The sequence below is a fragment of the Dermochelys coriacea genome, chromosome 9 (assembly GCF_009764565.3).
Source record: "Dermochelys coriacea isolate rDerCor1 chromosome 9, rDerCor1.pri.v4, whole genome shotgun sequence".
Taxonomy (NCBI): domain Eukaryota; kingdom Metazoa; phylum Chordata; order Testudines; family Dermochelyidae; genus Dermochelys; species Dermochelys coriacea.
Genome location: NC_050076.1, coordinates 49263589 through 49289209, shown reverse-complemented (window position 1 = coordinate 49289209; position 25621 = coordinate 49263589). Strand labels below are relative to the sequence as shown.

The window sequence follows — 25621 nt, the reverse complement described above, 5'->3', positions numbered from 1 at the left end:
AATATCCCAAGTTCTCCCATTTCCTCTACAATAAAGAAACTTTGCAAGCCAAACAGTTAACCCATAATAGATTGGTATGTAACCAGATGGTTGTTTGCATCCACTACTAAATGGAAAAATGAAACTGCCTGCTGTCCTGCCCTCTGTGGCAAGAGAACTTATATTCATAGAATAGAATATTCATAGAATATCAGGGTTGGAAGGGACCTCAGGAGATCATCTAGTCCAACCCCCTGCTCAAAGCAGGACCAATCCCCAATTTTTGCCCCAAATGGCCCCCTCAGGGATTGAACTCATTCTCTCCATCTTTTTTATGTAAGCCTTTCAAGTATTTGAAGAACGCAATCATATCCCCTCTTAATCTCCTCTTTTCAAAGTAAACATGCCCGGTTACTTCAGCCTTTGCTCACATGGCTTGCATTCCATCCTTTTGATCATTTTTGTCACTCGCCTCTGGATCCTTTCGTTTCTCTACATGCTTTCTATATAGCTGTGACCAAAATTGGATACAGGACCTCTAGCTGACCAGCAGTTCTCAAACAGTGGGTTGGGACCTCAAAGTGGGTCATGACTCCATTTTAATGGGGTCACCAGGGCTAGCATTAGACTTGGTGGGGTCTGGGGCTGAAACTCAAGGGCTTCAGCCCCGGGCGGTGGAGCTCGGGCTTCGGCTTCAGCCCTGGGCAGTGAGGTTCAGGTTACATGCCCCATGCCCAAGGCTGAATTCCTTGGGCTTCTGCTTTGGCCCCCCACCAGGGGCTTGGGAAAGCTCAGTCTTTGGTTCCCCACCTTGGGGTCGTGTAGTAATTTTTGGTTTTAGAAAGGGGTCACAGAGCAATGAAGTTTGAGAACCATTAGCCTACACAGCACCGAGTAGGGTGGTACTCTCTCCTCCCATGACTTGTATGCTATGCCTTTATTAATTCAACCTAAAACTGCATGTGTGTGTTTTTTGCAACAGCATCACATTCCTGACTCCTGTTGAGGTTGTGCTAAGCCAGTTGTCCCCCATTCTGTATTTGTGCACGTTTTTTCTTCCCTAAGAGCAGTACCTTCTATTTGTCTTTGTTGAATTTCATTTTGTCTATAGCCCAGTCCTCCAATTTATCAAAATCCCTCTGAATTTTAGCTCTCTCCTCCAAAGTGTTGGCAACACCCACTTCCTTTGTGTCATTTGCAAATTTGATCAATATATTCTCTATTCCTACATCCAAGTCATAAATAAAGTTGTTAAATAACACTGGACCCAGAACAGATCCTTGTGGAACCCCACTTGAGACCGCCATCCAATCTGACATGATTCCATTAATAGTTACTCTTTGTCTGCAGTTGTTTCATCAATGTATCCACTTAATGGTAGGGATGCCGAGCATGCATTTCTTCAGCTTATTTATCAGAATGCCATGTGGAACTGCATCAAAAGCCTAGCTGAAGTCCAATATATTATGTCCACTGCATTCCCCCTATCCACCAAACCAGTTATCCTGTCAAACAAGGAAATCAAGCTGGTTTGGCGTGATTTGCTCTTAGTAAATCCATGCTGACTGCTAGTAATTACCCCTTCATCCTCCAGGTATTCACAAATTGAATGTTTTATACAGTGCTCTAGTAACTTCTCAGGTATGAAAGTCAGATTGACTGGTCTATAGTTCCCCAGCTCCCTCTTTTTCCCCTTTTTAAAGATGGGCACTATGTTTGAGCATTGGCCTGCTAAATGCAGGGTTGTGAGATCAATCACTGAGGGGCGCCATTTAGGGATCTGGGGCAAAAATTGGGGATTGGTCCTGGTTTGAGCAGGGGGTTGGACTAGATGACCTCCTGAGGTCCCTTCCAACCCTGATATTCTATGATTAGCCTTTCTCCAGTCTTCCAGCACCTTTCCTGTCATCCATGAGTTGGCAAATATTGCCAGTGCGTCTGAGATTTCTTCATCTAATTTCTTCAGTACCCTGGGGTGAATAGCATCAGGCTCTGTATACTTGCATTCACTCCAATTGTCAGACGATCTCTGGTGGATTTTTTACTTATCCCGATCTGCACCTCTTCCCCTTTATTTTCTATTGTAACTTTGCTAATTATCTGTCGAATATTTTTTGTGAGAAGACTGAAGTAAAGTTGACATTGAGCAGCTCTGTCTTCCTATCATCTTCCGTTACCAGCTCACATTCTCCATTGAGCAGCAGACCCACACCATCCCTGATCTTTCTTTTTTGTCTAACACATTTGACACACTTCAGTAGTTCCCTCTCACAAACCAAGCCAAGAGACTCGGGGCACCTGAGTTTGAAGGCACTAATGAGCCTTGCTGAAGGAGGATGTGGCCTAAAGCTAATGGATTCTTACCCCTTGGGAGAACATCAGCAGACCCATGTAAAAATCCCACCTTGTACAGTCCAGGACAATGAGGATTAGAGGAGTCTCATGACAAGTAGTCTTCTTTAGGATCCTCCATACAAGTGGGAGAGGAAGATATGTACAAGTCAGAGACTTATGCAAATCAAATATGATCTTGCCAGCACTGCTGGGCCTCGTTACCTGCTGCAAAAACCATAACCACTTGGCACTGATTTTAACAAGTATTGGTCTGTTTATTGTCATGGACTCAGGTGATTTGAATCACCTTAACAGTACAGCAGGCTGGCTACATTAAAACAAGATTCTTCCTAGAGAGTGAACCCTAATGGCAGAGGACTTTGAGCAGATCTCCAGGGACTGGAGAATTCTTTTTATAGGCCACTTCACATTGAAAATCAGAGCCGAGCAGTCATGGTTTTTATTACCTAAAGTAGATTTCATGGTTATGTTTTCCTCCTAAAAGACAGAAATTCCTCAGGAGTTTAACATAAGAAAGGGCAAACTAAAAGCCTGTACATCTAGGGTCTTATGGACAGGCAATAGTTTTAATCAACACGGGTATGTCTATTCTGCAAAGGAAAACCCAGAGCACTGAGTCTCAGCCTGGTTCAATTGACTTGGGCTGTGGGTCTAAAAATAGCAGTGTACACATTCCCACTTGGGTTGCAGCCTGAGCTCTGAGACCCTTGCTCCCCATTTTCTGGGCTTCAGAGCCCAGGTTCCAGACTGAGCAGGAACGTCTACACTGCTATTTCTAGACCTGCAGCTTGAGCCCTATGAGCCCAAGTAGACCAGTATTACTGTAATTTATATGAATCTTTGTTAACCACTTTCTTAAAGAAACATGAATTTCCAAAATGATGTGGAAAGGATTTGAATAGACAAATTACACCCAAGCAATGGGCTTTGATTTGTGACAAAAAAACAACTCAATTTGTAGTATGATAAAAGAATTTCTCTAAAGATACTACTTGTGGTCTTGCTACCTTACACTAGCAAAGTTAAAAAAGATATATAGATTGAGTGGGGATATTTGTTTGAGAAACTGTGATAAAAGAGGTGATTTTATGCATATATGGTGAATGTGTCTGTGATTCATGAAGGGGGGAGGAGTAGCTCCCTTTGATGGACAGCCAGCCAGCCAGTTGGCTGTAAAATCCCTCTTGGTCTGTTCTCTGCTTGCTTTACCTGTAAAGGGCTAACAAGCCCACAGGTAAAAGAAAAAGGAGTGGGCACCTGACCAAAAGAGCCAATGGGAAGGTAAAACTTTTTAAAATTGGGAAAGAAACTTTGTCTGTTGTTCTCTGGGTTGCAGGGATGTGGAGCAGTAATGCTGTAAACAGCTTTAAGTCAAGTATGATTATAGATTATCAATTCATACCTCAAACCTACTTTTTTGAAGCCTCAGATACGTAAGTAAAATTAGGGAATGTCTAAAGACGTGATTAGGGTTATTTCTTTTATTTCTTATTGGGCTTGTGGACTCCTCTGTGCTAACCCCAAATGGTTGTTTGTTTGTAACCTTTAAGCTGAACCCCCAAGAAAGCTATTTTGAGTGCTTGACGGTCAGAATTGCTCTTTTAAAATGTAACAAAAGCCCAAGTTCCAGATGTATTTTCCCTCTTTTTTTGTTTTTAATAAAATTTAACTTTTTTAAAAACAGGATTGGATTTTTGGTGTCCAAAGAGATCTGAGTATATGCTGTTTGATTAGCTGGTGACAACCGCTAATTTCCTTTGTTTTCTTTCTCAGCTCTTCCATGGGGGCGGGGGTGAAAGGATTTGAGGGTACCCCACAGGAAGAAATTCCCAAGTGCTACTTCCTGGGTCCAAGGATTTTTTTTTCCCATTTCGGTGGTGGCAGTGTTTACCAAGCCACGATCAGAAAAAAGCTTTAACTTTGGGAGTGGCAAGTATTAATTTTTAGAATCCTTGCGGGCCCCCACCTTCTGCACTCAGAGTGAAAGAGTGTCCAATTATTAAAGAGATTATTGGTATGCTGTTTATATCCCAATATTACAAACTGTTAGTAAACTGCTACCAAATGATCCTTTACTAATCCTTCTGGGGCTTCTTAGCAAAAAGGCTCAGAATCAAAGAAATAAAGTATTGATCTCATCTGCTAGTAACTGTTAGATTATATGAACCAGAAAATATGTGATGTTATGGAAAAACAAGAAAATTCAGATTCACGTAAGTCTCAAAAGGAAAAGATAAGTATAGCATGATGAGGTATATTATATCTGCATCGAGACAGGATTTTGGGCTTAGCCACATGAAAAGAGTCAGACTCAAAAAAATCTTCCTTTTACTATCCACTTAGTAATACTCCTGAAGGAACTTTCCACCACTGCGCATGCACAGAATTTATGTCCTCCACAGATTTCTTTGCTTCCCCACAGAAAAATTACTTTCTGACGGGGAAACAAAGGGAAGACAAAAGAGCAGTCATGCAACCCTCCCCAGCAATATGTTTTGCGTGCTTGGGGCAGGTGGCAGGGAAGTAAATAACTGTGCGGGAGGGGGCAGGACTGGGGAAGACCTGGCTGGTGGCTCCTACTCTGCACCAGGCTCAGCTGCTAGTCACAGCTAGGCTAGGAAAGACAAAACTTCCTCTTATGCTGCACAGCATCCAGAGCTGGGTCAGACCCATCCCCAGATTTCTCTCCCACCTGCAGGAAACTCTGCAACCTCCCTCCCACCTCCAGCCCCACCACTTCCTGAGCCCATTGCTCCTCAGCTGCGGGGGTGGGAGCTGCTCCCCCATCCGCCCAAACCCCATGCATCCAGACCCCCATATACCCTGAGCCTCACCCCCCACACTCAGAACACCCCTAATGAGCCCCAATCCTCCAGAACCTGGACTACCCTGATGAGCCACCGGCACCTGGATCCTCAGCACTGAGCCGCAACCAGTTGCACCTGGATCCCACTCCACTGAGCTCCAACCATCTTCACTTGTACCCCCCTGCAGAGTCCCATTACTATTGCACCCAGAACCTCCAACAAGCCCCTATGCATCCAGATCCTCCCCACAACCAGATCCCCCACTGAACCACCCACACCCAGACTGCCCCACACAGAACCCTCTCAACCCACATCTGGATGCCCCCACCTTAAGCCCTCCACACTGGGATCCTGCTTTGCTGAGTCTGCCTGCTCACACCCACTGAGTCATAGAAGCCTTGGAGCACTTGGACTTTTTTGGAACACCTGATAAAAACAGATAATGGAAATTCCTTTAATTCAAGAATGGATGGACAAAATAAGGTAGAAAGAGGCTTCCTGAGCCAAGTGAAAAGGGAAATCACCTTGGGAACATGCTTAATCACTGATTTCTCTTAATGAAATTCCAGTTAAGGATCCCTAGTGTGCAGAACTCAAACACTCCCCAAGACAATCTGTAACTCTAGGCAAAACTTCAGTGTGCTGCCCCTATGGGCGAAGCTAAATACAGTGGGCCGGGGGTCTATGTACAACAGGTGGAGCTCTATGCAGTGTACTACGTGGCTACGTAGTACACTGGCCAGACTTCTATGGTGCAGTGTGTGGCTGTATGGTACAGCAGGTAGAGCTGAGAGTTTCAATGGGTGGCGCTCTATGCAAGGTGAGTGGGGGCTGTATGATACAGTGGGCAGAGTTCTGGGCAGAGGGCTGACAGCATGGTGGTTGAAGGCAACAGGTGTGCCTGTAACAGGGATAGCTCCAGGAGAGCAGTATTGGCAGCAGCAGGAGAGATACAGGCCACGAACATTAAAAAAAAAAAAAAAAAAAAAAAATGCTTCTGCCAGAAATCTGCCACTTTAGACAACTACTTAGTTTGTCTATAGCTAGAAGGCCCTTGGCAGAGCTTGAAACAATGCTGACAATTCAATTCATGATTTTATCACAAGCCTTGTGATACTTAGTGTTTTTCTTAAATTCCCAGCTCCTGGAGTCCTATGATCATTCAACTTTGGAAACAAGCTTGAACACGTGAACCAAAATGACTCAAAAACCAAAATGAAAATCCAAAATTTATTATTTTTAATTTTTCAATTTTGGGGGTCCTGACATGATTTTTCAATGCGTGGGGTTGGCAATTCTGAATTCACATACTTTCTTGACTAATCAGATGTTTAATAGAAGGGCTATTCAGAAGCTGAAGAATCCAAAACTTTCCTCTGTTTGAAACCAGGACAACCCCTACAGGGATATGAAGCCTAATTTTCTTGGGGAGTTCATACTGTAGTTCAATCACAAGTTTTTGGGGCTAGGTACAGACTCACTGGGCAAAATTCTGTCACATGTTGTCACAGGGTAACTGACTCCTGAGGGTAATATAGGGCCAGTGCACCTGTGCCGGATCAGCATACCTCTTAAATTGATTAATTAGGCCTCTAGAGCAAGGGCATCTGATTAGAGTACCTTCCTAACAAGGGAGCTTAATTGAAGTGATTAATACCACATGTGGGGAGAAACTAAAAGAAGAAATAAAAAGTTAGAAGTTCAGTGAGAGAAGAGCCCTGAGGCACACAAGGCTGGGGGCCAGAACAAGCTTGAGACAGACCCAACAGGTGAGAGATTGCTTCCTGTGGGGGAAACCCTGAAGAGGAGGGTTTAGGGAATCTTGTGGATTTCTGCTGGACAAAGGGAGTAGACTTGTAAGTCTTATGAAAATAGACTTGGAACAGTGGGCCAAGATAGCTAGACTTTGAATTGATTAAATTTCAGGACTGAGACAGCTAGATTTTGTGTTCATTAGTTTAATTCCCAACAGAGTAGACTTTATGAAGACCTCAGGAAAGAGAGATCAAACTTGCCCAGACAGAAAGGCTGGGAAAAGACTGAATTTGTCCCTGTGATAGCGATAAAAGGAATTATTTTATTTTCTGCTGAGTTAATAAAACTGGTCCAGAAGAACAGGACTTCTTGAATGATCTTGACCTCGTGTTTAATTCCAAAATGCTTTTGGGAAAATTTTTGTTTACTGCCCTGTCTGTGACTTTTACTAAAAATTTTTAGTTTACTAAAAACTAAAATGTAGCCTAATCAAGGACTAACGGATGAAAATGAACATAGAAGAATGCCAATTAGTGCTGTTGCTATTTCTACACCTGGATATGAATGTTACAGCCAGTCAACTGAATTCAGAATTCCAACAATATAGATGGGAAGTTCTTCTCCACCCACAATAAGACTCTGTGGGTGTAATCACAGGTTTCAGAGTAGCAGCCGTGTTAGTCTGTATTCGCAAAAAGAAAAGGAGTACTTGTGGCACCTTAGAGACTATGCTCTAATAAATTTGTTAGTCTCTAAGGTGCCACAAGTACTCCTTTTCTTTTTGTGGGTGTAATGTTGCCTTGCTCTTTCTTATCTCTGTTAATGTTTGCCTCAGTAAGAAGGGTGTAAAGTCATGTGAAAATCCTAAATTCAATGTTAATATATTCCATGCATAGCACATCCTGAATGGCAAAATTAACAAAAAAAATCTTAGATCTATTCAGAATATGATCCCAGTCCTCATCTGCCTGTGAAGAAAAGTATTTCAGATTAAGGACACAGGCCAGTGGGTTAATCAAAGTAGATGGGTCATATCTCAAAGAGCCTGGGCTACAAAGAATCCAACTCTCCTCTGGATGAGATTTCCACCTATTCATATATCATCCTAAATATTGCCTATATATCAATATGAAGGCACAGAGCTAATAGGTGAAGAAAATACTTTCTCCCGTTTAGAAATTAGGCAGGTTATTGAAGAAAGGAAAAGAACTGTGTGGTCAGCCAGATAGCCACCAGGGGTTGAACCCTCATTCCAACTGTTGCTATCCTCAGTAGAACACCATTTTTCCCCCACTGTCGATTGTCTGTAATAAGCAACTAAATCTAAACTGAGAGCAACTGAGCTGAAGTTGATGTCACCATGGGTACCAGAGAATAAGAGTATAGAGAAACGGACAGACAAAGCCATCTCAAGAGCAATGACAACACTTTCTCTCTCTCCCTGTGGAGAGTAAATTGCTGCCAGACACCTGTAGCACTGTAATTACCAGTCAGTGGTGACAGGAAGCCTTCCCAGGGGGTAGGGGCTCTTCCAGCAGCTTCTGGGTGTTGGTGTCACCCAACCTGCATCACTCTCTGGCAGTGATCAAAAAACAGCGTCTCAGATCTAGAATTGCTGCTTTCCCTGACAGGGGAGAGCTTGATGGAATGCCATTCAGAAGATTAGGGGAGAGCAGCAGTGAATGAGTGCCCATCCCCCACCTTAAAACTTCAATAATGAATATACATATCTTAGGGTTCTAAGGTTTAATATGCCAGCCCAAAATCAATATAAAGGGATCTCATCAGCAAATGGAAACTGGGAGGAAGGGGGGGAGAGATCAAACAGACAGAATATAACCACTCTGAAGCAAGCTGCCCAACAAGTTTAGAAAACACTCTGAGGAATCTCCTCAGCCAGAAGTACTAGAGCCACTGACACAGAGTGATGATCTCAACCTAACCACCACGGAAAAGAGCCCCAAATCCCAGGAGAACCCCGCTGTACAGCCTATAACAGAAGTTCTCTCTCCCATGCTGCCAAAAGGTCTGCTGAGGCAAGCTCCTTAGGAGTAGAAAGGGAATGCTGTTGGTCTGATGCCTCTGACTCTTCAGAGAACATGGGGACTGCACCTAAAACTGTCTCTCAAACTGTTTGGGGGGGGGGGGGGGAGTACCATTACTTTCAAACAGATCTCAGTGGTTCAGGAGCCAAATTCGTAATCAACATTATCCAAAAGAGCCACAGTAATGTGAATTCATTTTTTCATTTACTCTTTTTATATATATTATTCTCACAGCAAAATGACTGACCAAGTAATATTATTTATCAACTACAATTTGTTAATAACTTAGATTGGTTAACAATTAAATCACACAAGTGTATTAATATCATGTGCTGCAAAACGCCACAAGCAACACATTAAAGATCCACTTGTGGCTCTCAAGCCTCAGTCTAAGTATCACTGGTTTAACTATTTCATTCCAGCCAAAACAAGCAGAAAGTGAGATCCTGAGTCCTCCAGAGCCTGCAAAGGGTAACCCACTCTCTCCTGCAGCTATCTACTAACAGGTGAGTAGGACCTTTATTTATTTATTTATTTAGGATAAGTGAAAACAAAGACAGCTAGCACAGGGATTCTCAACCTTGAGGCCCCTGCAACATGCTATAAAAATTCCACAGTCCAGTTGTGCCACAACGCTGTTTTTTCTGCATATAAAAGCCAGGGCTAACGTTAGGGGATAGCAAACAGGGCAACTGCCCAAGATCCCACGCCACAGGGGGCACTGTGAAGCTAAGATGCTCAGGCTTTGGCTTCAGCCCCAGGTGTTAGGGCTCGGGGCCCCAGGATGCAGTCCCATGCAGCAGGGCTTAGGCTTTCTGTCCTGGGTCCTAGTGAGTCTTACACTGGCCATGCATGGCAGTCTCTCTGAAAACTGCTTGCAGTCCCCTAGGGGGCCCTGGAACCTGGGTTGAGAACCACGGACCTAGTGTATGCTCACAAAGAAGATGGGGTGGCAGGTGAGATCCTACAAGGGCTACCACTCCCACAGCAATGGATAAAGTCTGAGGGTGGGACAGGATAATTGCCTTATCCCTGATAGTTTGAAAGGGAATTTGAGACAGACAGGACTGGTGCCCTATTCCCAAATGAGTGGTCTTTGCTGTTAATGTGAAGGTAATTGAAGCATAACCAAGAATCCTCTCTCTCCAATTTTCAAAACTTAATTCCTAGAGGGAAAGAAAAAAGGAAAAAGTTAATATACAGCTGCACGCAGGGCTTCTGGTTTAAAAAACAAAAAAGACTGGGGAGGTAATAGAAATGTGGAGTCAGGGATATATAAATATATACCTACCTTGATTAATAAATCCGGTCTCCTTTTTTGCTAGTTGATGGAGTCATGCCAATCTCTGAGGATCTGTACTCTTTAGAATGGGGACGGGGAAAGAGAGAGAGAAGGCTCTCGACAAACAAACTTTAGCTGGAATTATTCCATGAAGTACACAAAATACAACAACTGCCTGACTAAACCATGCATGAGAAGTGTTGACCCTAGGTCTCCTGCATGTTTAGCAGCACTTACACTGAAATATACATTGTATAACTGTTACCTAGTTTAGATTTATTTTAAATCACTTGTTTCCAAGGTACCTCGACATCCTGAACACTGGATAAAGAAGTTGATTAAATCCAGAAGTGCTATATCCCTGTCTTGTTTATATGATTCAATCCAGTCGTCCACCACAGACTGTCAAGAAAAAGAAAAAACATATCAGATACTCTTAAAAAGATTTACAAATGCAAATGACTTTTCAGAACAATCTTTTCAGACAGTAATTTTATAACTGAGAATGTACTTCCCACAACTGTGTGAGTACAAATTCAGAAATCAAAATGCCTTCCTTAGCCGGTGGAGACATAATAAATACTGCTAGAGCCCAGGTCTACATGCATTGTTTTCTAGTGTTATAGTAGGGTAAATAGTTAGCTGTTCAAAGGCAAAATAATTAAAAAAACAAAACTGTGCTTGAGGTATTTATTCAATCTAACAAGTTTGTTGAACAGAAACATTCTGTCTTATTTCAGAACTCCACCAAGAAAACATTCAGCAGGGTAACACTCTCTGGGGATAAGCATCTCATTTATTTTGCAAGATGGAAGCCTTCTAATGTTGATAATGGTCAATGAGCCATGGGTCACAATTTTAGAATACAGTACATGATTTGATTAAACAGTTGGTGATGGGAAACATTCTAAACTAAAAAATAATAGGTGGAACTTCTTTATGCTGATTGTGGCTGACAACCAAAGAGCCACCTATAGCATTGCAACAAAAAACTGAGCCATGGTCTCACAGAACTCAAGTGGGGACCACAGTATTGGGGAAACATTTACATTACTCATAACAAGGTGTACAAAGTCTGCCATCAACAGTTATGATAGCAGGGAGGCAGAGGACAAGAGCTGTTTGACATCTATCATATGCTAGGTCACCATGGATGAAGAGCAGGCTCAGCTGCTTGATAAGTTAAGGCACTAAATGAACACTGACCATCAGTGGAAGAGGGCAATCAAGGAGTAAGAGAGTATATGGCACAGACACAATACCAGCTAGAAAGCGTGCAAAGACACACACTAGAAATGTCTTCAGCTGTTCACCATGTACCAACTTAATCCTAAAAACCTAATGCTGGGGCAGAAGCAGAGGTGTCACCTGGTATTATAGCAGCTGATGCAGGCAAGGAAAATGGTAGAGGCGGAGGCAATGGAAAAAAGCTAGGAAAAAGCATCAACCTATCTGAAGGAGCAAGAAGAGGGTATGAGGTTCTTCTAGACACCACTACCATGAAATCTGTGTCTTCTGAGAACAGTAAAATATGTGAGGGTTCCTCTCATTTCCCAATACTATCACCCCCTTAATTTAGGGAGCAACATTATTAAAACCCTTAGTTTCCTTAGTTCCAAAGATGAACAGCATAGCAATACAAACAATTACACACATTTTTATTTGAGTAAAATGTTACTCGGTTTATTTATGTTACATGATGGAAAGGAAACCAGCTTTTTTTATTATTTTGAGAGAGAGAGAACTTTACGCAGAAGCCAGATTTTTTATTATTCTGGGGCAATGTCTTGTGCAAGTTTTCTTTTGGCTTAAGACACTACTTTGGAAAGGTTAGCTTTACAGGGAATTTCTTTAAAATTAGTAAGAATTCCAGTTTTACTCATAACTGGTTTCTGCACCCTAACAGTGATTGGAAAACAATGGGAGGAAAGAAGGTGTAGTTTCCAAATAGTTGGGCAAAGCAACTCTTTAAAGGAATTCTGCCACTTTTCAAGCTGCTATAAAATGTAGGACCTCAGAAGGTCCATGTGCAATTTCTAAATCAGCAACAACTGCTGACACCCCCAGGTGGCATACATTTACCAGGGTTCTGCTGTCAGCTGGCCAACGAAGAGGGTCAAGGAGGATAATTATATACCAGAAGTCCCAGACTTAGCATGAGATAAGCCAACACACACTGATGAGCCTAAACCAAAACCCTTGTTCAGAAATGCTCCCTGCTTCAGTAGGAAGACAAGACTGGCCATCAGTGAGACACTTGGCACTCAGAGTTTCTCTCTGGCGTTGTGCTTTGGCAGGTTTCACAATGAGAAACCTTGGCTTTGAGAGGTTTATCAGCCACTTAGTCTCACACACACACACACACACACACACACACACACACACACACACACACACACACACACACACACACACACACACACACACACACACACACACACACACCCCCCTTGAGAAGTCTTACATAAACTATTGGATCTTCTACTTGCAAAATAAAACAAGGCAGAAAAGTTTGGCCTCAAACTAAAATATTAGTTTTGTGCTGCATCATTACATTTTGTGCTGGTATTTTCTGTGTGGCTTCCCATTTGATTAAAAAATATGTTCTATGAACTAGTAGCATATTACTTTCCCACATCAGTGTTTCTCAAACTGAGTCCCCAGTTCAAAACAAATGAAATCAGTCGTACCCCCCCTCCCACCTCACATTTGTGTAGCTGAAGGGATACCCATCTTAATTTGGTCAACTTCCCTGCAACCTGCTTCATACTTTGAAAAATGCTTGAGGATATCTTCATGATATGATACTTCCTCACCTTTCTTACATCCTTTGATGAGCAGTGAAACAGTTAAAGTTGAGGTTTAAATTATCACTGGCAACTGAGTTAGCACCCATCAAAATGAATGATGCAATTCACCCCTGAGAGCTATTCTTTCAGTCTCTCTACAAACTCAAGCATATATCTATGTATCACTTATACCCACTTCACACTTTTGAGGTTTTCTTTGCAACCATAAGAGCAAGACTGCTTTTTTAAAATGAGAGCTAAAACTCTAGAGAACATTTAAAAGCTCTCTTCCCACTCCTCTCATCTAATCTTTTGTGCCCTCCCACAGCACTGTCTCGCATACTTTGGGAAATGCTGCTCTAATGATGACATAGGCATTCCTCACTCACACATGTTGGAGTTTAAAAATTGTTTTCAGAACTGAAACTGGCTGAGACCTGATGTGAGTCTTCTCTACCCATGTAGCCACATGAAATTTTCTAAAGCTTACCATGTGACATTGTTTCACAACAATCAACATAGAATCAAAGCTTATGCTCTAATAAATTTGTTAGTCTCTAAGGTGCCACAAGTACTCCTTTTCTTTTTATAGAATCATAGGACTGGAAGGGTCCTCAAGAAGTCATCTAGTCCAGTCCCCTGCACTCATGGCAAGACTAAGTATTATCTAGACCATTCCTGACAGGTGTTTGTCTAACAAGCTCTTAATTTATTTTAGCCTCCCCTCATTTTCATTGGCATTCACTATGTTAGACAGCCAATCACCACCAACCTTCCTGGTGAAAACCAAAACAAAGAAATCATTAAGCACTTCTACCATTTCCGCATTTTCTGTTATTGTTCCCCCCCTCAAGTAACAGGCCTGTCCTTGGTCTTCCTCTTGCTTATAATGTATTTGTAGAATGTTTTCTGGTTACACTTTATGTCTCTAGCTAGTTTGATCTCATTTTGTGCCTTGGCCTTTCTAATTTTGTCCCTACTTCAGAGATGCAACCCAGTGTTCTGGGTATCCCTAAGCCTCTGATTGCCAGAAGCTGAAACTGCATTACAGGGGATGGATCACTCGCTAATTGTCATGTTCAACAGACCAGTCTTATATCATTAGAACATAAGAATGGCTGCACTAGGTCAGACCAATGGTCCATCTAGCCCAGTATCCTATCTTCTGACTTTCACTAATGCCAGATGCTTCAGAGAGAATGAACAGAAAAGGCAATTAGCGAGTGATCCATCCTGTCATGCAGTTTCAGCTTCTGCAGGCAGAGAGCTTGCCTACACTGAAAAAAACAGCCCCCTGAGCGCAGCAAGTTTCAGCGCTGTAAAGTGGCAGTGTAAACAGTGCACCAGCACTGGTAGCCACACCTCTTGTGGAGATGTTTTGTTGTTGTTTTTTTTTTTTTTTTTTTTTAAAGAGCTCTCTCCCAGCGCTCTGCCATGACTACACAAGCCACATTAAAGCGTTGCCATGGCAGCACTTTAGCGTTGCCACTGTGGACTAGCCCAGAGGCTTAGGGACATCCAGAGCACAGGATTGTATCCTTGATCATCTTGACTAATAGCCATTGATGGACCTATCCTCCATGAATTTATCTAATTCTTTTTTGAACCCAGTTATACTTTTGGCCTTGACAGCATCTCCTGGCAATGAGTTCCACATGTTGACTGCCTTGTGTGAAGAAGTACTTATGTTTGTTTTAAACCTGCTGCTTATTAATTTCATTGGGAGACACCAGTGTGAAGGAGTAAATGATACTTCCGTATTCACTTTATCCACACCATTCATAATTTTATAGACCTCTGTCATATCCTTCCCCAACATCCCACCAGTCCTCCCTTTTCAAAAAATGAGCAGTCCCATTCTTTTTAGTCTCCTCATACGGAAGCTGTTTCTTACCCGAATCAGGGTTCCCTCCCCACTCTGAACTCTGGGGTACAGATGTCTGGACCCGCATGAAAGACCCCCTAAACTTATATTCCACCAGCTTACGTTAAAAACTTCCCCAAGTCAAAAATTCCTTTCCTTGTCCTTGGACAGTATTGCTGCCACCACCAAGTGATTTAAACAAACATTCAGGGAGGGGCCACTTGGAGCCCTATCCCCCCCAGCAAAATATCCCCACAAAACCCTTCACCCCCTTTCCTGGGGAGGCTTGAGAATAATATACCAACCAAATAAGTTAACAAGGTGAGCACAGACGAGACCCTTGGATATTTAGGACACTAAAAACCAATCGGGTTCTTAAAAGAAGAACTTTATTATAAAAAAAGTAAAAGAAGCACCTCTGTAAAATCAGGATAGAAAGTAATTTTATGGGGTAATAAAAAGATTTAAAAACACAGAGGATTCCCCTCTCGGCTCAACTCTAAAGTTACAAAACAGGAATAAACCTCCCTCTTGGCACAGGGAAAATTCACCAAGCTAAAACAAAAGATAATCTAACGTATTTCCTTGCTATTACTTACAATTTCTGTAATTTTAGTTGTATCATTTCGGTAGGAGTTGGATTACCTGCTTGGTCTCTCTCTCTGTCTCCAGAGAGACAAAAAGAGCATGAACAAAACCTTCCTCCCCCCTTCCAGATTTGAAAGTATCTTCTTTCTCTATTGGTCCTTCTGGTCAGGTGCCAACTAGGTTAATTGAACTGATTAACCCCTTACAGGTAAGTGATTCTGTACCTCTGGCCCAGAGGGATTTTATCTTACTGCATACATAAAGGTTGTTACTCTTCCCTTTATATTTAAGACAACCCCTAATTATTTTTTGTTACATTTCTCTGTACTTTTTCAAATTCTAACATATCTTGTTTGAGATGCGGAGACCAGAACTGCACACACTATTCCAGATGAGGATTTATATAGTGGCATTATGATCTTTTCGATCTTATTTTCTATCCCTTCCCAAAGGTTCTAACTTTGTTACCTTTCTTGACTGAGCAGATGTTTCCAGAGAACTATCCACAATGATTCCAAGATCTTTTTCTTGAGTGATAACAGTTAATTTAGACCCCATTATTTTGAATGTATAGTTGGGATGTTTTCCAATGTGCATTACTTTGCATTTATCAATTCTGAATTCCACCTGCCATTTTGTTCCCCAGTCACCCAGTTTTGTGAGATCCCTTTGTAACTCTTCGCAATCTGTTTTGGACTTAACTATCTTGAGTAATTTTGTATCATCTGCAGCCTTTGCCCCTTCTCCCCCCACCCCCTGAATTGTTTACCCCTTTTTCCAAATAATTTATGAATACATTGAACAGTACTGGTACCAGTTCAGATCCTTGGGGGACATTACTATTTACCTCTTTCCACCGTGAAAACTGAGCATTTAGTCCAGCCTTTTGTTCAGACAGTTACTTATCTATGAGAGAGGCCTCCTTGTCACATGACTGCTTACTTTGCTTAAGAGCCTTTGATGAGGGACCTTGTCAAAGGCTTTCTGAAAGTCCAGGTACACTATATCCACTGGATCACCCTTCTCCACAGGTTTGTTGACCTTCTCAAAGAATTCTAAAAGGTTTATGAGGCATGATTTCCCTTTACAAAAGCTAAGTTGACTCTTCCCCAATACAACATGTTCATCTCTATGTCTGATAATTCTGTTCTTTACTATAGTTTCAACAATTTGCCTTGTACTGAAGGCAAGTTAGATTTACTGGCCTGTAATCGCTAGGATTGCCTCTAGAGCCTTTTTTAAAAATTGGTGTCACTTAAGCTACCCTCCAGTCATCTGGTACAGAGACAGATTTAAATGATAAGTTATACATCACAGTTAGTAGTTCTGCAGTTTCATATTTGAGTATCTTAAGAACTCTTGGGTAAATGCTATACACTCCTGATGACTTACTAGTTTAATTTATAAATTTGTTCCAACACATGTGTGTAAATCTCCCTCACACCCTCTGCAGTGAAGACAGATGCAAAGAACTCATTTAGCTTCTTCGCACTTGCTTGGTCTTCCCTTGAGTGCGCCTTTAGTACCTTGATTGTCCAATGCCCCCACTGATTGTTTGGCAGGTTTCCTGCAACTGGTGTACTTAAACTTTTTGCAGTTACTTATTGTGTCTTTTGCTAGTTGCTCTTCAAATTATTTTTTGGCCTTTTATACTTGACTTGCTAGAATTTATGCTCATTTCTATTTTCCTTCATTGGATTTGACTTCCAATTTTTAAACTTTTTTTTTTTCCTCTCTAACTACCTCTTTCTCTCTGTTGTTTAGTCTTGGTGGCATTTTTTTGTTCTCTTACTACTTTTTTTTTTTAAATATGGGAGTATACAATTAGTTTGAGCCTCTATTATGGCGCTATTCACAGACATACACCAAAGAATTATCAGTGGGAAAAAAAATCTTCTATTCCTTCTCATGCAGGGGGATATTGAATGCCTATCAGAGAAAATAACTTACAGGTAAGATTAAAACATTCTGTCTGATGACTGCGTAGCCAGCAAGCCTAACCAAAGGGTTGGTGCTAGCAGTAAACAAACATACTGAGCACGAAGGCACCACTAAACAGATGGAGGGAAAAGGCCTTCACTTAAAAATTAAAGCTGCAAAAAGGATAATTATTAGAATGTTGTTTACTATAGCACATGGTTTTCTGCTACATGGTCCATACCTTGTGCAAAAATCAGCAATAAATCTTAATCTGCCTGGTCAGCTGGGAGGCAGAAGCAAATTCCCTGATACTTAAGTGCTCTGGTGTCTATTTTACTCCTTGTAGACCTGGAAAATGGTTACTTACATGTTAATTAGCATAACTCTTGGTCTTCAAGATGTGCTATACACATATCTATTCCACTTTAAGTGCGTGCATGCCCAGTGTATTCAAGTCCAAGAGTTTTCACTACCAGTCCCGAAGGGGTGGCTCTTGTGCCCCACATCTGCTCATAGAATCAAGAATCATAAAAATGGTAGGGCTGGACGAACCTTGAGGGGTCATCTAGTGCTAACCCTTGCGCTGAGGCAGAGCCAAGTATACCTGGACCATCCCTGATAGATGTTTGTCTAACCTGTTCTCAAAAACCTCCTGTGACAGACTCCATACCTTCCTTGGAAACCTATTCCAGTGCTTTGGTATCCTTATAGTTAGAAAGTTTTTCCTAATATCTACCCTAAATCTCAACTGCTGAAGAGTAAGCCCATTACTGCTTTTCTTTCCTTCAGTGGACATGGAGACCAGACTGTTATCCATCACTGTCCTCTTTATAACAGCCCTTAACATACTTGAAGACTTATCAGGTTCCTCCCTCAGTCTTTTCTCTAGACTAAACATGTCCAATTTTTTTTTTTTAAACTTTTCTTCAGAGGTCAGGTTATCTAAATTTTGTTTGTCATTTGTGTTGCTTTCCTCTGGACTTTCTCCCATTTATTCACATAGAATCATAGAATCATAGAATATCAGGGTTGGAAGGGACCCCAGAAGGTCATCTAGTCCAACCCCCTGCTCAAAGCAGGACCAAGTCCCAGTTAAATCATCCCAGCTAGGGCTTTGTCAAGCCTGACCTTAAAAACCTCTAAGGAAGGAGATTCTACCACCTCCCTAGGTAACGCATTCCAGTGTTTCACCACTCTCTTAGTGAAAAAGTTTTTCCTAATATCCAATCTAAACCTCCCCCATTGCAACTTGAGACCATTACTCCTCGTTCTGTCATCTGCTACCATTGAGAACAGTCTAGAGCCATCCTCTTTGAAACCCCCTTTCAGGTAGTTGAAAGCAGCTATCAAATCCCCCCTCATTCTTCTCTTCTGCAGACTAAACAATCCCAGCTCCCTCAGCCTCTCCTCATAAGTCATGTGCTCTAGACCCCTAATCATTTTCGTTGCCCTTCGTTGTACTCTTTCCAATTTATCCACATCCTTCCTGTAGTGTGGGGCCCAAAACTGGACACAGTACTCCAGATGAGGCCTCACCAGTGTCGAATAGAGGGGAACGATCACGTCCCTCGATCTGCTCGCTATGCCCCTACTTATACAACCCAAAATGCCATTGGCCTTCTTGGCAACAAGGGCACACTGCTGACTCATATCCAGCTTCTCGTCCACTGTCACCCCTAGGTCCTTTTCCGCAGAACTGCTGCCGAGCCATTCGGTCCCTAGTCTGTAGCGGTGCATTGGATTCTTCCATCCTAAGTGCAGGACCCTGCATTTATCCTTATTGAACCTCATTAGATTTCTTTTGGCCCAATCCTCCAATTTGTCTAGGTCCTTCTGTATCCTATCCCTCCCCTCCAGCGTATCTACCACTCCTCCCAGTTTAGTATCATCCGCAAATTTGCTGAGAGTGCAATCCACACCATCCTCCAGATCATTTATGAAGATATTGAACAAAACGGGCCCCAGGACCGACCCCTGGGGCACTCCACTTGACACCGGCTGCCAACTAGACATGGAGCCATTGATCACTACCCGTTGAGCCCGACAATCTAGCCAGCTTTCTACCCACCTTATAGTGCATTCATCCAGCCCATACTTCCTTAACTTGCTGACAAGAATGCTGTGGGAGACCGTGTCAAAAGCTTTGCTAAAGTCAAGAAACAATACATCCACTGCTTTCCCTTCATCCACAGAACCAGTAATCTCATCATAAAAGGCGATTAGATTAGTCAGGCATGACCTTCCCTTGGTGAATCCATGCTGACTGTTCCTGATCACTTTCCTCTCCTCTAAGTGCTTCAGGATTGATTCTTTGAGGACCTGCTCCATGATTTTTCCAGGGACTGAGGTGAGGCTGACCGGCCTGTAGTTCCCAGGATCCTCCTTCTTCCCTTTTTTAAAGATGGGCACTACATTAGCCTTTTTCCAGTCATCCGGGACTTCCCCCGTTCGCCACGAGTTTTCAAAGATTATGGCCAAGGGCTCTGCAATCACAGCCGCCAATTCCTTCAGCACTCTCGGATGCAATTCGTCCGGCCCCATGGACTTGTGCACGTCCAGCTTTTCTAAATAGTCCCTAACCACCTCTATCTCTACAGAGGGCTGGCCATCTCTTCCCCATTTTGTGTTGCCCAGCACAGCAGTCTGGGAGCTGACCTTGTTAGTGAAAACAGAGGCAAAAAAAGCATTGAGTACATTAGCTTTTTCCACATCCTCTGTCACTAGCTTGCCTCCCTCATTCAGTAAGGGGCCCACACTTTCCTTGGCTTTCTTCTTGTTGCCAACATACCTGAAGAAACCCTTCTTGTTACTCTTGACATCTCTTGCTAGCTGCAGCTCCAGGTGCGATTTGGCCCTCCTGATATCTTTCCTACATGCCCGAGCAATATTTTTATACTCTTCCCTGGTCATATGTCCAAGCTTCCACTTCTTGTAAGCTTCTTTTTTATGTTTAAGATCCGCTAGGATTTCACCATTAAGCCAAGCTGGTCGCCTGCCATATTTACTATTCTTTCGACTCATCGGGATGGTTTGTCCCTGTAACCTCAACAGGGATTCCTTGAAATACAGCCAGCTCTCCTGGACTCCCTTCCCTTTCATGTTAGTCCCCCAGGGGATCCTGGCCATCTGTTCCCTGAGGGAGTCAAAGTCTGCTTTCCTGAAGTCCAGGGTCCGTATCCTGCTGCTTACCTTTCTGCCCTGCGTCAGGATCCTGAACTCAACCAACTCATGGTCACTGCCTCCCAGATTCCCATCCACTTTTGCTTCCCCCACTAATTCTACCCGGTTTGTGAGCAGCAGGTCAAGAAAAGCGCTCCCCCTAGTTGGCTCCCCTAGCACTTGCACCAGGAAATTGTCCCCTACGCTTTCCAAAAACTTCCTGGATTGTCTATGCACCGCTGTATTGCTCTCCCAGCAGATATCAGGAAAATTAAAGTCACCCATGAGAATCAGGGCATGCGATCTAGTAGCTTCCGTGAGTTGCCGGAAGAAAGCCTCATCCACCTCATCCCCCTGGTCCGGTGGTCTATAGCAGACTCCCACCATGACATCACTCTTGTTGCACACACTTCTAAACTTAATCCAGAGACACTCAGGTTTTTCCACAGTTTCGTACCGGAGCTCTGAGCAGTCATACTGCTCCCTTACATACAGTGCTACTCCCCCACCTTTTCTGCCCTGCCTGTCCTTCCTGAACAGTTTATAACCATCCATGACTGTACTCCAGTCATGTGAGTTATCCCACCAAGTCTCTGTTATTCCAATCACGTCATAATTCCTTGACATCACCAGGACCTCCAGTTCTCCCTGCTTGTTTCCAAGGCTTTGTGCATTTGTATATAAGCACTTGAGATAACCTGTTGATCGCCCCTCATTCCCAGTATGAGGCAGGAGCCCTCCCCTCACAGACCTTCCTGCCTGTGCTTCCTCCCGGTATCCCGCTTTCCCACTTACCTCAGGGCTTTGGTCTCCTTCCCCCGGTGAACCTAGTTTAAAGCCCTCCTCACTAGGTTAGCCAGCCTGCTGGCAAAGATGTTCTTCCCTCTCTTCGTAAGATGGAGCCCGTCTCTGCCCAGCACTCCTCCTTCATGGAACACCATCCCATGGTCAAAGAATCCAAAGCCTTCTCTCCGACACCACCTGCGTAGCCATTCGTTGACCTCCACGATTCGACGGTCCCTACCCAGGCCTTTTCCTTCCACGGGGAGGATGGACGAGAACACCACTTGCGCCTCCAACTCCTTTATCCTTCTTCCCAGAGCCACATAGTCCGCAGTGATCCGCTCAAGGTCATTCTTGGCAGTATCATTGGTGCCCACGTGGAGAAGCAGGAAGGGGTAGCGATCCGAGGGCTTGATGAGTCTCGGCAGTCTCTCCGTCACATCACATCTTTCCTAAAGCGTGGCATGCAGAATTGGACACAGTACTCCAGTGGAGAACTCACCAGTGCCGAATAGGGGAACAATTACTTTTCATGTCTTTCATATGACACTCCTGTTAATACACCCCAAAATATTAGCCTTTTTTGCAATGACATCACATTGTTGACTCGTATTCAATTTGTGATCCACTAGAACATCCAGATCCTTTTCAGCAGTACTACTCTCTACGTGTTGACTCGTATTCAATTTGTGATCCACTAGAACATCCAGATCCTTTTCAGCAGTACTACTCTCTAGCCCGTTATTCCCCATTTTGTACTTTTGAAATTGATTTTTCCTTCCTACATGAAGTACTTTCCACTTCATTGAATTTCATCGTGTTGAATTCAGACCAATTCTCCAATTTGTCAGAGTCATTTTGAATTCTAATCCAGTCCTACAAAGGGCTTGCAACTTCTCCCAGCTTGGTGTCATCTGCAAATTTCATAAGCATACTCTCCACTGCATGATCCAGGTCATTAATGAGAATACTAAATAGTATTGGACCCAGACTGACCCGTGTGACCTCACTAGATATGCACTCCCAGATAGATAGCAAACTGTTGATAACCACTCCGAATAAAAGATGTCAACAAGCAGTGCACCCTCCTTATAGTAATTTCATCTAGATGGCATTTGCCTAGTTTGCTTATGCCCATATAGGACTGTGTCAAAAGCCTTACTGAAATCAAAATATATCACTGTTTCTTCTCCCCATCCACTAGGCTAGTAATCCTGTTAAAGAAGAAAACAGGGTTGGTTTGGCATAATTTTTTCTAAACAAATCCATGCTGGTTATTCCTTATAACCCTATTATCCTCTCGGGGCTTACAAAATGATTTTTTTAAATAATTTGTTCCAGTATCCCTTCCATGTACTGAAGTTGGGTTGACTGTTCTATAATTCCACAGGTTCTCTTTTTTCCCCCCTTGCTAAAGAGAGGTACTTTACTTGTCCTTCCCCAGTTGTCTAGAAATGCACCCGTGCTCCATGAGTTCTCAGAGATAATTGTTAACTGTTCCACGACTGCATCAGCTAGTTCCTTAAGTACCCTATGATGAATTTCATCAGGTCCTGCTGACTTGGATACATCTAACTTATCTAAATATTCTTTTAAAACAGTTCTTTGCCTATTTTGGCTTATGTTCCTTCCCCCTTGCTGTTAATACTGTGTTAAGTATCTGGTCACACAACTTTTTTAAGTGAAGACTGAAGCAAAGCAGGTTTCAGAGTAGCAGCCGTGTTAATCTGTATTCGCAAAAAGAAAAGGAGTACTTGTGACACCTTAGAGACTAAAATTTATTTAAGCATAAGCTTTCGTGAGCTACAGCTCACTTCGTCGGATCCTTTCAGTGGAAAATACAGTGGGGAGATTTATATACATAGAGAACATTGTTTCATGTTCTCTATGTATATAAATCTCCCCACTGTATTTTCCACTAAATGCATCCGACGAAGTGAGCTGTAGCTCACGAAAGTTTATGTTCAAATAAATTTGTTAGTCTCTAAGGTGCCACAAGTACTCCTTTTCTTGAAGCAAAGCAGGCATTAAACATCTCAACCTTCTTAAGGTCATCCATTGTTAGCTCTCCTTCCCTCCTAAATAGTGAGCCTATGCTTTCCTTTTTCTCTTATTTCTAATGTGTTTATACAACCTCTTATTACCTCATGCCACCAGCTGAAGGTAAAAAGGGGCAGAGCCACAAAACCATTCTTCAGTTCCTTCATCTGAGAATCATGATGGTAATAAGACTAACACAGAAGGAAGGAGGGGAGGCATGCTGTGGAATAGATATGTGCACAACACATCGCAAATTACTACTGTTACAGTACAGATAAGTAAACATTTTTTCTTCAAGTACTTGTATACACCTAAAATGGAACAGATATGACTTTCAAATAGTATTCCTTCTGATGGTGGGAGCTGAAAGTTGCATAATAATTTTCCAATATCTGGATCAGCCCTCGAACCAGTTGTGATGGCATAATGCTTTACAAAAGGTATGTACTGTGATTAAACTGTCTCTTTGCAAATGTCCATGTGGCATATATATGTCTTAGGAATGCTACTGAGCTCTGGAGGAATGAGCCGATAATTTTTGAGAAGGCAATACTTCAGTTACATCATAATAGGTTTAAGAACAGGAAGAACCAAGAACCAACAGGTTTAAGTCCCAAGATAGAACTGAATCTCTAACTGGTGGTTTCAGAGTAGCAGCCGTGTTAGTCTGTGTTTGCAGAAAGAAAAGGAGTACTTGTGGCACCTTAGAGCTGTAGCTCATGAAAGCTTATGCTCAAATAAATGTTAGTCTCTAAGGTGCCACAAGTACTCCTTTTCTTCTAACTGGTGGATAAATTCTTATAATCCATTAAAAAAACCTACCAAACAGATTGTGGAAAAAATGGAACATCCTAGCATAAGATGGCAGTTAAATGCACCCTTAATGAACTGATTGATGTGCCTGTCCCTTTGAAGTGTAACATCCTAAATCTGGTCCTAAATTGTATGGAGATATGTTGTAGCAAGCAGCCCAGACTGAAAATCTTCTCCATTTGCCAAGTAAGTAGTACTAGTGGAGCTTTTTCCACTGTTAATTGAAATGCTCTGAACAACCCAAGAACAAATCTTTTCCAGGGGATTTAGCCACTCAACAGCCACGTCATGAGATGAAGGCAGTGAGGCTTTGACTCAGTGTGATAAATAAGAGGAGGGATAACTCCCTTTTGTGGACACTCAGCTAGCCAGTTGGCTATGGAATCCCTCATAGTGGTTGTTCTCTACTTGCTTTACCAGTAAAGGGTTAACAAGTCCACAGGTAAAAGGATAGGGGTAGGCACCTGACCAAAAGAGCCAATGGGCGGGCTAGAACTTTTTTAAAATTGGGAAAAAACTTCCCTTTGTCTGTGTGTTGTGGTTCTCCGGGAAAGAGGGGAACAGGGAGCAATTATGCTGTGAGAAGCTTAAGACAGATATGAAAAGCCATCAGATCATACCTAGAGATTGCTTATCTGAATCCCCAGATATGTAAGTAAATTAGGGAATATCTAGAAAGACGCGATTAGGTTTGTTTCTGTTTATTTCTTATTGGCTTGTGGACTCCTCTGTGCTAACCCCAAATGCTTTTTGTTTTGCTTGTAACCTTTAAGCTGGACTTCAGGAAGGTTATTCTTGATGTTTAAATTTTGTAAGTGGGTTTTTTAAATCTAGCAAAAGCCTAAGTTCCAGATGTATTTTCTTTCTTTTTGTTTTTAATAAAATTTACCTTTTTTAAGAAGAGAATTGGATTTTTGGCATCCTAAGAGGTTGTGCATATGTTGTTAAATTAGCTGGTCGCAACAGCTGATTTCCTTTGTTTTTCCTTCTCAGCTCTTCTCAGAGGGGAGGTGAAAGGGCTTGAGGGTACCCCACAGAAAGGAATTCCCAAGAACGCCTTTCTGGTTTCAAAAGGGTTTTTTTGCATTTGAGTGGTGGCAGCATCTACCATCCAAGGTCAGAGAGAAACTGTAACCTTGGGAGTTTAATACAAGCCTGGAGTGGCCAGTATTAATTTTTAGAATCCTTGTGAGCCTCCACCTTCTGCACTCGAAGTGCCAGAGTGGTGAATCAGCCTTGACAGTAGTCCTAGTGGAGCTTTTTCTACTGTTAAGTGAAATGTTGCAAACAACTGAAGAACAAATCTTTTCCAGAGAATTTAGCCACTCAACAGCCACATCATGAGAGAAGGCAGTGAGGCTTTGACAAAAGAGATCCCATTCCGATGATAATAGTAGAGGAGATTAAACCGAAAGCCTCAGAAGGTCAGAAAACCAGTATTG

At 42.5% G+C, this 25621-nt stretch overlaps 1 protein-coding gene and 1 long non-coding RNA gene across 5 annotated transcripts in view; one reads left to right on the top strand and one right to left on the bottom strand.

Annotated features, from left to right (window-relative positions):
* The window catches only part of STAG1 (stromal antigen 1), a 379263-nt gene that overhangs the window by 253457 nt on the left and 100185 nt on the right, over positions 1–25621 (bottom strand). For all 4 annotated transcript variants that reach the window (XM_038415259.2, XM_038415257.2, XM_043492802.1 and 1 more), the window contains one exon: positions 10529–10625. In XM_038415259.2, coding sequence (XP_038271187.1) covers positions 10529–10625 — 97 coding nt within the window. The remainder of the gene's footprint in view (positions 1–10528; positions 10626–25621) is intronic.
* On the top strand, positions 6850–11328 carry LOC119860983. Its single transcript, XR_005294716.1, has 3 exons — positions 6850–6910; positions 9364–9447; positions 10525–11328. It is a non-coding gene; the product is annotated as an uncharacterized LOC119860983 (long non-coding RNA).